The 13,316-nt window shown below is 35.2% G+C and overlaps 1 protein-coding gene across 1 annotated transcript in view; it reads left to right on the forward strand.

The window, feature by feature from the left end:
• The window catches only part of GPATCH2 (G-patch domain containing 2), a 125,486-nt gene that overhangs the window by 3,006 nt on the left and 109,164 nt on the right, over positions 1-13,316 (forward strand). The window contains exons 2-3 of the mRNA XM_082481432.1: positions 5,429-6,142; positions 11,521-11,582. Coding sequence (XP_082337558.1) covers positions 5,429-6,142; positions 11,521-11,582 — 776 coding nt within the window. The remainder of the gene's footprint in view (positions 1-5,428; positions 6,143-11,520; positions 11,583-13,316) is intronic.

The following is a 13,316-nucleotide window of genomic DNA, read 5'->3' on the forward strand; positions in this document are numbered from 1 at the left end:
AAAAAAAGAGTTGGCATACCTCGAAGATGAGAAATAGCCTGGTATTTTGGGTTTGGTTTTCCCTTTTCAGATATAGATGTGCTCCAACATAGTATCCTGACTTGTCTCAAGAGTCCTCAATTCTTGTAACTGTTCACACTATCTTGTATGAAACTCAAAATAATTAAGTTTTCTGGCATTTAATTTCTGTGAGTTTCTGTTCTGACAAGGTCACATTTTTAAATTTTATAATATGAAAATTACATTTGTATTAAGTTTATTTGGTCTGCATGTCAGATTTACTTGTGAATGTGTTGCCAGCATGTTGGCTCTTAGTCATTACAGGAAGCACTGGGCAGGATCCTCGGAAGTGGAAGAGTATGGGGATTCTCTGTAGCTTGGTAGCTAGCTGTTATTGCCCCCAGCGATGGTTGGTATGGGGTAGAATGCATTTTGGTTGTTGTGCAGCTTTGCGTACCTGGTTGTCCAGCGGACAATATCTAAGGACATAAATAGGTGTGGACGTAGAACTGGATGTTTTGTCCTCCTCTTGGGGACAGCCATGCGATGACAGCCAAGTTTAAATAATGTAGGCACAACTTCTATTTCTGCTGTATACCATAAACTTCTGTGTAACATAGATTTATCAGTTATTTCCTCATCTACCATAGTCTCTTGCTAGCTATTTAGTGCTTTTAACTAAATTGTATTGCTCCATTTTGCTTTCCCCTTTGTGTATCCCAAGAACCGTGATAGTTCTCTTTTTTTTTTTTTTTTTTTAATCTTTAAATTCTGCAGGCAAGGTGGTGAGATTTATCATCTGCTGTTCTCTCCCAAATGCTTGCACCTGTTCAATCTAAATTTCAGTCACATTCATCAATAAAGTAGAGGTCTCAAAACTAATACTTCTAAGGCTTTGTGAAAATAACTTCTGAGGTGGAGAAATGGGTTTCTAATTAGTACCTGTCTGAGCATAAAGGTACACTGTGAGTACAGCTGTGTTAAGAGGTGTCAGATAATCCGTATAGGAAAAGATTATAGAAAGTCAGGTTTTATAATCCCAATGTTCAATGAACTGCTTGATTTTTCTTGTGCTCTTAGGTTGTGATCAAAGAGGGTTGTGAAGGCAGCAAGTCATGGCTCTTATCAGAATTGATGAGACATAGATGCAGCATAACTTTAGCTGCAAGAAACTCCATATTTGTTTCACAGGAAAAGGTATAGAACTATAAGGTAAATATAAATGCCGCTGTCAGTTTAGTAAAAGATACTGTCTCTGCCTGTGCGTTGTGCAACTAAATTAGCTTTCCTGTCAGTGTGTAAGTATTTGTTAAATATTTTGTGAGCAATCAGAGCTCTACATTGTTACATGCTTTAGGTGGGAAGTGAATAAAAATGAAACTTGATTTTCACTGAAAAAGCAAGTGCCTATTATTTCCATTAGGAGTTTCAATACTAATAGTAATACTGAACACAAGCTGTGTGGACTGTTCTGGAGTATGTGAAAGCAGTTACACTGTTTCCTGCAACAGTACTTTTATGGTCTGTTCTGGTAAGGGTTAGAGAGGAAATGGGTCAGCCTTTGGTGAACTACATTAAAATTACTTCAGATAAATGTAAAGGTCAGTGTAGGCAAACTAGGTTATTTTTTTTTATAATAAAGTAGAATATTCTCCTGGTGAAGACATTACAGTTTATTGCTAGCTGTGGGCTGTTGCTGTAACAGCATTTTTATAGCCTTATGTGAGTCATGCTAAACTATGGCTCAACTTAATATTTTATGTACCTCAATATGTTGTTCTACATTCCTTATTACAACCTTTGAAATTTCTCATCTTGTTGAATGCAGTTGGTACTCACTGGTAATGTCTTTAATGTTTCTTGTAGTTATTTTTCAACCTATTTCAAATGCAAATATTTTTGTTACAGTAACATCTGCAGCAATGATTAAAATTACTTCATAGGTTTGGAATACAAGCTTGACAGCTGGTTGTGAACAATGGAGAAAGTTGAAAAACTGAGTTTGATAAGTAATGCTGTAATAGAAATACGGTCTTGAATTTTGGAGACACGTTTTAGATTAACTCTTCTATCTAGTTGTTGCCCTTTTTTTTTTCTTTAGTTACAGCAAGAGAAATGAGAACTCCAATAAAATTAATCAAAAGAGATTTCTTGGGTTTTCAGGAGAAGTAGTTTTAATGTGAACCACTGGCATGTTGAAAGTGCAATGTGAATAAAAAGCTGTTGTTGTATGTGTGTTGTAATCTCAATCTATTACAAAGGAGCTTCCAGTGTCCCAAATAGATCAAGTAATTCTCATAATCTTCCTAAGGAAACATGTTGAAGTGATTATAATATTAAGTTGTCTGATCTGTGCAAGAGGTTATGCAGTTAGGATACGGTTATATTATACATGAGACCATGGCCATAATTTTTAGGGTAAACAAGATTGCTGTTCTGTACAGATCTTATGAAGAGACTTGATATTCAACAGAAAAGATTAGTTGCAGGAATGCGTAAGATTCAAAGTTATAGTCTGATGGAAAGTAAATGCCTTACTGCTCAGGGATAATATGATTCTTAAAAGGCCCTTTACTTCAAAAATATTTAAGGGTATTTGCTCCTCTTGAGTTTCATCTTTTGATTTGGCACCAGCTGTATTGACAGTATTTGGTGGAGAATTCAAGGCAAGTTTAGATCAGATATATAAATCCAAACCACATATATTGTGTTTGATCTTGAAGTATTTCATAGAACTAAGGCAACTTTATCACCATATTTATGCCATTTTCTGGAGTAAATTGGTATGTCCACTCTAGGAGCTACATTGATTTTTAGTGATAAAGTTATCCATATGGATTAGGGGTACTGAATTGATCAAATTAATCATAAACTGTGGTGCAAGACATTAGTGTCCCTGTCTTTCCTTTCCCTTTTACTTTGTGCTGCAAGGGCCATAGCAGAGTGGGCTATAAGAGATTATATGTGCTAGTTCATATTCTCGCATGTTAGCAGAAACCTGTTTGTTTTGAGAACTGTGAATGTAGGTCTAAGCCTACTAGTTCAGTTTTTGGTGCACCTCCACTTCTATCGGTTCGCTACAAATGTGAAAGCCTGTGGCAGGAGAGCTAGGTAGGCAGCTAGGGGAACTGGTGTCTCAAATTAACCCAAATAAACGTACTGAAGTTTGTCTGTTCAAGTCTTATAGCTCCTGTTATATTAGCACAGAAGTATTAGAAAGCCCTTTAAATCTGAAGGGCATCTAATTTCTGATATACGCACCTGCAAGGATAGCTGTCTTCATGGGTGCTTAACAATAAGGCTAAAGGAGCAGTGCCCTCCCCATTGTGCAATTATAGTTACTGAGAAAGATGGGTAATACATCTGTTTTAAGTATCATGCATAGAAACCTTGTACAAGTATACCTGGACTTGCCTCTGGTGGTTGAAATTCCTACTACACAAGCAAAAAGAAAAAGCAAAAACCAACAAAACCACCACACATACCCCAAAACCCTTCCACAGTAATTGAAACGGAAAACTTGAAGAATTAGTTTTAAATCATTTTGAAGCCATGTCTCAAAGTAATGTCTAGGTTGATTGACTTCCACTCTTCTCTTTCTCTCTGAATTTTCAGAAAATTGTTGCTTCATTTGCAATGCTTTTCCTACTGTGTTGCTTCTCTTGCTTCTGAGAAGTATTTTTGCGTGATTATGAAGGTTTTGATTCTTGTGAACCAAATGGATTAAGGAGAAAGTGTATCATTCTTCTAGAGCTGTCTCATCCCTTACAAGATAATATGATGATTCTGCTGTACTAAGAGCCAAAGAAAATCTTAGGTTAAGAGGGAGTAATAGGACTAGAGATTACAGCAGGATGGAAAAAGAGGTATGAGAAATAAATGCAAGTGACACGGTAGATTCAAGAATTGAAAATGATCTTGTGTTTCTATCACTCTCTGTGCTTTTGGTGATCTTACAATTGTAATGTTTAAAAAAAGTATTTATGAAAATGGCTGGAAAGGAGAATATATGATTTCTTTAGGTAAGTTATTTCATGACCAGTTTGGATTTCTCCTTAAACATGCTCTTCAGTTCCTCCATTAATACTTAAAATTTGTGAACTTTATGATCATGACTGTTGATTCAGTCGTTACCATTAAGTACCGTTAACATTGGGGTTTGTGGTAGGTGAAGAGAGAACCTGTGTGCTATGTGTCCAGGTTTTCTCCACATCTACAACTCTGCTGCTATGGGTAGAAAGCTATTTGTTAATTCTTCCATCAATTTATATTGTAAAGCAAAGTGAAGAGTCTTGTTTTTAAATGTCCTCTACATAATTTGCTGAGTGTCTTCCATATTTATCAGTTGGTGTAATGTAGTAAAGAGGGTGAACATTATTCTCTGCTTTACCTCAATGAAAGGGGTCTTGTGATGCTTTGATTTGAGAATGATTGCTGTGTTTACAGAGAAGGTACACAGCCTTCAGAGAAGGACTGGAGTTCAGCAATCACTTCATGTTTTCTCTTTTTGTAATTATGTTCACATAATGCATGGGTGAACTTACTGAAGTGTAAGTTAACTACATGCAAAACACTAGTGAAATTTGAGGATGAAGGGGCAAAACATTTAAAAAGATAAGGCCTTAATCAGACACTGTGTTTAAGGATATTTTTCCTTACACGAGCGTGTGATTCTATGGATGTGAGTGCCTACATGTGATGGGAAACTTTGCATTTGCAACTCTACAATTACCTGTAGCAGGGTATTCTCTCAACTTAATAGCACTACACTGAATCAATATTTTTTTAAAAAATCAAACAGATATCAGCCATTTGGAAGGCCAGAATTAATTTCTTTTTACAAAAAAAAAAAGTCATATATTATCGAAGAATTACTTTCTTAACTTCATTTTGGCATTTAGGCAGCATCAAAAGATAATTACCCTTAAAAATATTTTATCATAATGACAACTCTTTAACAGAACCCCCTAATATACTGTCAAGGAGAAACATTGTATTCCATTTCCCATTCTTAACTTTAAAATGCGCTCTCTACCTGCAGTTGGAGTGAATGGTCTTTGATGTTCTCACCATGTGGAATCCCTGAAAATCATAAAAATGTGATGAGGTAAATTAAAACCAAACAGTAATAGGGAGATCAAAACCAAACAGGGAACCCCCCACTCCCCAGCTTCTTTCCAAGACTGAAATTCGGGACGATACCTTTTAAAAGGAATGTGTGCTGATGTGTTGCAAATTGCATAGTACTGGTTGGTAAGGTTTTGTCTCTCAGCAGAAATAGAATAATCTTTATAGGATGGACATTAAGACTACCTTGGCCGAAGTGACTAAAATTGTTTTGACAGGTAAAATTGTTAGAGTTTATGCTTAACACTTCTGATTCATTTGTTGTTTTCTTGTGTGTGTTCTTTTTCCTTGAAATATATAGGCATTTCAGTAGGACTATGGAGGAGCTGGTTCACGATCTAGTCTCAGCACTGGAAGAAAGTTCAGAGCAAGCCAGAGGAGGTTTTGCTGATACTGGAGATCATTCTCGAAGTGTGTCTTGTCTTCTAAAGCGACAGGCAAGGAAAAGGAGGGGGCGAAAAAGACGTTCATTTACCACCCATCATCCCTGGGAGACTGGTCACTGCTTAAGTGAAGGTTCTGATTCCAGTTTAGAAGAATCAAACAAAGACTACAGGGAGAATCATGCTAATAAGAAAGACCACAGTGACTCTGATGACCAGTTGTTGGTTGCTAAACGTAGGCCTTCCTCAAACTTAAATAACATTAGAGGCAAAAGACCTCTGTGGCATGAACCAGATTTGGCTGTTGACAGTTTGGGAAACAGAACTTTGCGCAGGAGAAGAAAGGTAAAACGGATGGCAATAGATTTGCCATCAGAAGTCTCTAATGCACTGACAATAACTCAACAGCAGGATAACAGCAGAGATCAAGAAATGGACAATAACAATAAATCATACCAACACCAAGAGTTTTCCAAGAGCAAAGTAAAAAAAAGAAAAGTAGCCGCGGCTCGACAAGGACCGGAAATCTTGGATGAAGGAGTAGTTATAGAGAATGAAGAAGTGAACCAAGCAAATAAGGACAAAATGGAGTATGAGGAGCAAAAAGGCTCAGATGAGAACATGAGTGACAGGTTATTCTTTCTCTTCCTTTTTACAGAAACTTTGGATAATAGTTGTTTACTTTTATTACTATTGCTTGTATTGGGATCCTTTGGATTTTTCTTTAATTCCAGAGTTAAAATGCTAACATCAATAGTATCTGCTTTAACAAGTTACTCTTAGTTTTTTATTCTGAAGTCTACTATTTTTAATATATATTGAGTTGCTTAGTTTAAAGAATTCAGCATGAAACAGAGCCATGTAGCAGAGGAACAACCAAGAAAACAGTTTCTTGAAATAATACATTTGAATTGTTTCAAGATTAAGTATGACAGAATATACAAATGATTAATATGTTTTGGGTTTTTTTCTGGGTATTTCAACTGGTGACAGTTCTAAGACAAAAATTAAGTGTTTTTCCAATTTCCAGACATTGGTGCTTTGATTGTTATCTCTATTCATCATAAAGGTTGTCAGTGTTTAGAGTCACCATTTAGACAATATGTTCTTATGTGTCATGGGCATAAAAAGTCTGCAGGTTGCCAAGGATATACATCATTTACGAAATGCAAAAACCAATTTACAGTTCAGAAACACCTGAGCTTACCATTAGAAAAATGGGGGAATGATGACCCTTTGGCAGTATACCTCATCCATCCATTCCAGACAGCAGTCATACTACAATGGTAATTGTTTCCAAAGTACTATTTTGACAACACAGTAAGGTGTACGTCATTTTTCCACCATGCACAAGGGATGTTACCTGCAGGGCCTGGTAAGCCTGACTATGTCTATCCTATGTGCCTGGTTCTGAATGCAGAACTGTCAATAAGAAAGACTTATATTAAAACACATAATTTTGGTCAGTTGTTTGACAGCACTAGTCCCTGGCTTTTTGTGGGCATTTTATCTGTAAACTGTTAAGCCTTTTCCTTACTGGAGAGGCAGGATTGAGATGCAGAGAGTACCCAAGGGTTTTGACCACAGCAGACAGATTGGTTACTGTAATACAGTATTGGTAAGTGACTAACTCCAGTTAAGGTTGGAAAAGTTCTTCTAAGTCTTTTTATTACATACTAGTTTTGTCCCTCACCTGTGGACAATAAGCAGCTGAAAGAGCTGAATGAATCCTGAGTCTTAAAGAGTGTTCCTAAAGTCTTAATTACTACAGCAGAAGTGGTCCTTAAGGGCGGCCAGAGTAGTTTCAGACATCTCACTCTCACTTCCATGTGCAAGACAGGGGTGTGTGTTGTCAGGAAGCCTTTAGAAAACTTCCCTCTTCTTTGATGATACTGGAAGTCTGTTCTCTCACGTTTGGTACCTAAAGACAGATGATTAAAAATTTCCTTGGAGCTAGCAACCATTGCATTGTTTATCATATGTCCATAGTCTTACCATTTATGTATTTGTAAAACAATTTTCTGTTATGCTACAAGGATAACTGTTCTCCAGCTCAAAAATTCTGTAGCTAATTTCTCAGTGGAGAAAAGAGTGATCAATATGAAAACCCCCTGTAGACTCCCAAAACTGTGCTACTTCCAGGTCAGTCTGAATATCTTTCTATTTTTTCACAAAAGAAATGTTATTGATTTAAAAATCCATCTTCCTCTTCGAAATGCTTAATGTTTTGTTACACCAAATGGTGGTGTTTTTCAAATCATACTTTAAACGTTTGTTTCTCACCCCAATAAATAGCCTTTAAAACCATTCTCATCTTCATAGTGTTTTCTGCTCATGCACATGGTTGAGTGATGGTCTGTCACTCTACCGAATTTCTCGCAATGGTCATCTGTACCTAAAGGTTTGGAAACCACTGAATTAGAAAATTTGCATTCCAAAATATGATTAGAAATCCACCATACCTAAGCATCTTGGGTCCATACTGTATCTGAATATTTTGTGTGCGAATAATTTTAACTTGTTTTAAACTAACTTGACTTAAATGCAGTAGTGCCTCTATTGCTTGAGATGATTTAGCTGGAAGAATCTGAAACAGCTAGCAAATTGTTCCTCAGGGTATGTTCTAAAAGTAAAAGCTGATATTTTAAAAGAGAACATTAGTTTTGCAAGATCTCACAAGATATGGAGAGCTAACAAAGCGTCTTGTCTTGGGTTAGACTAATGCTTCAGCAATGCTTGCTGGAAGAGGAAAAATAAAAAGTATACAAAGCTGTCCTAGTTCTGTACACTTGTGTGCATACAGTTTAATAATATTTCCCCCAGAAAAGGATTAATTTTTTAGAAGTTCAGTTTTTGAAACAAAGCCAATAATTATTTTTAATGGGAGTTAAATTGCTTGGATCTAAAACTGGTGAGGAGAAGTTTTCAGTGTGTACATGAAATTACTTTAAAATAACATATATATTTGAAGTGCACATTAAAAATGCTAAGTGACACTTCTTTTGCAGTCTTTTATCTGTGTGTGTTCAAACACCAAACACAACAAAACCTGGTTTTTAAGTGTAGGGATCAGGAGTAGTAGGAGGAGTCTTCAAGCTCTTAAAATGTCAGCATCTAAATGGTCCCAAAGATGAATTCCTGTGAGGTTGGTTTTCAGCCCTGGAAATTAGATTTTCACGATCAGAACCTGTCTTTTCTGCTCATTCTCCCTTGTCCTCAATGCTCAGATGCTTGGCCAGTTCCAGCCAAATTTGGCAACACATGGAGTTCTCGATGATACTTAATTCCTGCAAGCTGTGGCAATTTTTTGTGTTTAAGTGACTCAATTGCCCCTTTTGAAAGAGAGCAGCAGTGAAACCCACCCACCAGCCTGCCAGTCGCTGCCAATACAGTGGCTGCTCAGTCCTTGGGGACAGGCTTGGTTAGTAAACAAACATCACAAGCCTCAAATGAAACCAAGGTATGGGACAGTTTGCTACTTATAATTAATAAAAAAATATTTCTTCTTTGTTTACACAAATGTATAAATAAAGCTGTGAAAACCTTTTGGATAGCAAAGCTGTTCCTTGCAAGTTTTTGGTTGCATAGCCTTTTTTATCAGACTAGAAGGAATCTGCGGCTTTTTTTCTTTTTCCTGGAAGTCTTGCTGGGAAAGGAATTCTCAGTACAAAGCGAAGGAATTAGAAATATGCAGTGCAAAATTATATTAAAACTGGAAATAAATTCTATCATAACAGCTTCCATGTACTTAGATATTAATGTGTTAATTCCAGAGGTTTTGAATTTATTCAGTTAAATGACTGCCATGTAGCAATTATCTTGGCTGTAATACCTGCCCTGTTTGACTGTGGCCTGAGGAGAATGAACACTGTGACCGCCATGGATATGCTGGTGTTCTGGTTTGATTAAAAAAAACCCAAAACACAAAAACAAACCCCAAAATGAAACAGTATGTGTAATTTTAAAATTTCAAGTGGTTATGTTTTCATGAACTGGCTAGTCCTTCAGTAAGAATTATTGCACAATTAATTTTTTTTTTTTTTTTTTTTTAAAAAGGAAGGAGACCTCAAAACTGGAAATTTTGGCGGGGAAAGTTGCTGAAATACTAGAGTTGAAAGGATTTCCTAACTTTCCTTTTAAATAGTACAATTAAACAATAAGTGGACAAGAGGAATCTATGAAAAGAGAATTTTTTTTTTCTTTGAGATGTATGATGTAAAATTGTGCACAATGAAATGTAAGGACAGTAAAGCCATCTATGTTGTAATTAAAGTGAGAATGGGGTGATTGCTGGAAAGAACTACTAAGATTTGCAACATTAGGAAGCTCAAGTTTTGGTCTCCCCCATTAAAGATGGTTCCAATCTCATTGCATGCCTGTCATCTATTTTCTGCTTAGGGCATTTGTGCAAGTGCCTAGGTCTGTTCTGATTATATTATGTATAAAAGATGGTATAAGTATTGCTTATACAGTAAGAATACGGATAAGCAGAAGATACAGCAAGGATTCAGGAAACTTAATCTTCACAGATAGGTCTGTGTATATATAATTTTTTTTATATTCTTTTATATATACAATTTTATATTTCTTTTATATATAATCCTTACTTATGTATATAATTCTTAAAAAAAAATAACATCACTGCTTTCTGTCTTCTGATGCCATATTGTGTTGCCTGTGATGCCTCCCAAAGCAAGATGTATATGTATACTTATAATTAAACACAAACTAGACTAATTTGACAGGATTCATATTACAAGCTTTAAAAAAATTGAGGCTTATTTTTGTAAGAGATTAACATTTAAAAGGCAATAATTTTCTGAAGTGTACTAGTTATTTAAAAACAAAAAACCCCTAACTTATTATTAGAAAATAACTGCAAATAATTGAAACCAGTTGAATTCAAGTATAGGACTGCACGTACATTTTAATATGAGTAAATGCAGAAAGGTAAGCAGACCACAAGTTCTTATAAATAGCTTGTATGGAACATTGAGAATAGCCATAGTATTTATAACGTGTACTTGAATTTGTGTGGTGAGCTGAAGTGATTTTTTTTCAAATTGTTTTCTATCTTGGTGTAAATAAAATGTGATTAAATTTTGGTGAGAATATTCCTTCCTTAGCCAAGCTACTTTATTGACCAAAAAATGAAATAAATGGTTTACAGAAAATCCTTTCATGTGAAACTCACCAAATTGTGATGTGTGTTATTAAAAGGCAAGTCTGTTATACTATTTGGAGACAGGTGGAATATTGTTAGTAACAATGTGTATACACAAAAGAACAAAATACTTTAACTACTGAGGTCTGAGTTTAGAGGAGTGTGTGCATGTTGTGTACACGCATTCTAATTTTAGAGCCATGATAGAAGTCACAGAAAAGTAAACTGTACCTTGCCTTTTTTGTTGATGTTATGATCATTGATGATACTTATTTTCTTCAGGGTGACCTTTATTTTGATTTAATTGGCTACCTTTTTTATAAACTTTTTTCTTTCTTCCCAAGTAGTATGTCAGGAAACCTTAAGTGCTGTCTTTTCCAGAATACTTGCAAATGATGTTCAGAAGGGTAATTTGATTTTCAGACTCTTATATTTCATGTGCTGAAGGAAGGATTAGGCTGCTTTTGATTGAGACTTTTCCTATTTTATTGAGCAGTGGCGTTCCAGGATCAAGCTGAATTGCACAGCATAAGAAGGAAGCAGTGGGCATTTGATGGAAGCAGATAATAAAATGCATCAATTGTGTCAGCACCTCGTTGCAGTCACATCTGGCTTACTCTCAGGGTACCATTAGATTCCTGTGGCTTTATGTGCCAAAAATAATATGCTTTGTAGTTAATGGAACTAGGATGTTTGCAGTTTGATTAAAAAAAAAAAATCATCCTATTTTCTTTCCGATCTTTGTTGGGCTTAAGTTCAATTTGAGCACAGCCTTGTCTCCTTAAAATTTTACGACTGAAAGATCAATTGTTCTTTTGATCTGTTTCTTTCTTTCTCTTATTACAGTGAATCCAGCAGCCTGAGCAGCAGTGATGCTGGTTTGTTTACCAATGATGAGGGAAGACAAGGTATTGAAACAATCTTTCCCTTCTCCACCCCTCAAACCACATCAGTTGAAATTCTGTAAGCGTTACAAGTCATTTCATAGGTTAATTACTATATTTCAGTTGCTATTACTATTTTAATGAGTTGAAGTATAGCTTGCTTTCTGGGTTTTTGGAAATGTTACTGGGGGTGTCCTGAATCCGTGACTTAGTCAAAAGGTGTCTTGAGAAGCAGTCTCTGTAGTATAATCAACTTCCTATAATTTGAGCATCTCCAAAAGATTATCTGTACTAAATTTTAATTCTTCAGTTGTTCTAATTTTCGGACAGGACTCTGTGATCATAGTACTCCTTCTCAAACTATTTTTGAGGTGGCTTTTTTCTTTCTTCCAAATTGATGTGGCAGGATTTTATAATTCTTTTTCATTCAGTAGTTTGTTTGAAAAGTACTTTCAAACAAACAACTTTTTCAACGGTCTAAGATTGACATTAGAAGATGCATGTTGTTTAAAGTCTCTCCCCTCTGAAAAATTTTTCTTTAATCTAAAATGCAGTGAAAATGCATACTAAAAGAAAATTTTGAATAATGTTATCACATGTTTTCATGTGATAAAATCATTGAGGGTGGAAGTATAAGACTTTTTTTTTTTTTCAGGTTTAGTGTTTATAGCCATTTTTAAATACAATGCATTTACTTGTATTATTTTAGCATCTTAGTGTCTAGCTCATCGACCAGGAACTTGCTGTCTTTGACAGTATGCAAAAATGAGGCAAAAGTAGTCTCTCAGGTGACTAAGACTTGCTTGTCTGTCCGCAATTCTAAGTTAATGGTAATTGAGATTTTCTTATGCGGTTTGCGACAGAGTACTTGAGTGTGTGGAAGAAAACACTTTCTGACCCATTCCACAGTAGTGATCTAGATTAAAGGGATGTTTGGGTTTTCGGGTTGGTTTTGCTTGTTTTTGTTTTTTTCTTTTTCTAATGTGTAATTCAGTCTCTTCTGTTTTTTTTTTTTTTAACTTCTATTTTAACATTTTAATAGGAAGATGATTTTTCAGGCTTAGAACAGAGGTGTTCCTTTCCTTGCTCAACAGTGCTACATAAACTGTATCTCTCAGTCTGAGTATCTGGTTTTAGTTGTGCTAACACATAGGGTTTTTTTAAGAATTGGGCTGTCTTTGAAAGTTTAGATTGATCTTTTAACTTCAGATTAAAAGTATTTTAATATAAGACGTCAAAAAGATTTGCTTTTACATCCCTATATGAATTTTTCTCCTGACTTGCAATTTTTTAAACATTTGTTCTCTATATTCATATGTAATATGACCTACCACATTTCATAATTACACACATTTTTTAAGTGCCCTTCTGATATATTTGTATCAATATTTTTGTCCTTAAATTCTGAACTAAATTATTTAAATCTTTGAATAATATGGTTGAAAACATCTTGGTTGCTTTCTCTTTTTCTTATATATTTTGCGGGAGGAGAAAAGAGGAGGGATCAATGAACTACAGTGTTCTTTCACTGGTGTCATGTTACCTTTTTTAGCGTTGGTTCTTTACTATAGAGCTATAATTCTTATTTTTGCCTGCTTGATTTTTGAATCTTGATTCACTTTGGTTGTAATTTTCAAACAGAAAGCCTTAGACCTTAAATTGTATTCTGAAATTTAAATAAAAAAGCAATAATTAAAGCAATAATTAAGCTTGAGAAGGATATTGTTAAGACAACACTTTTTTTTTAATCTCTACTTT

This window comes from Vanellus vanellus, assembly GCF_965231255.1.
Source record: "Vanellus vanellus genome assembly, chromosome: 3".
NCBI classification, from domain to species: domain Eukaryota; kingdom Metazoa; phylum Chordata; class Aves; order Charadriiformes; family Charadriidae; genus Vanellus; species Vanellus vanellus.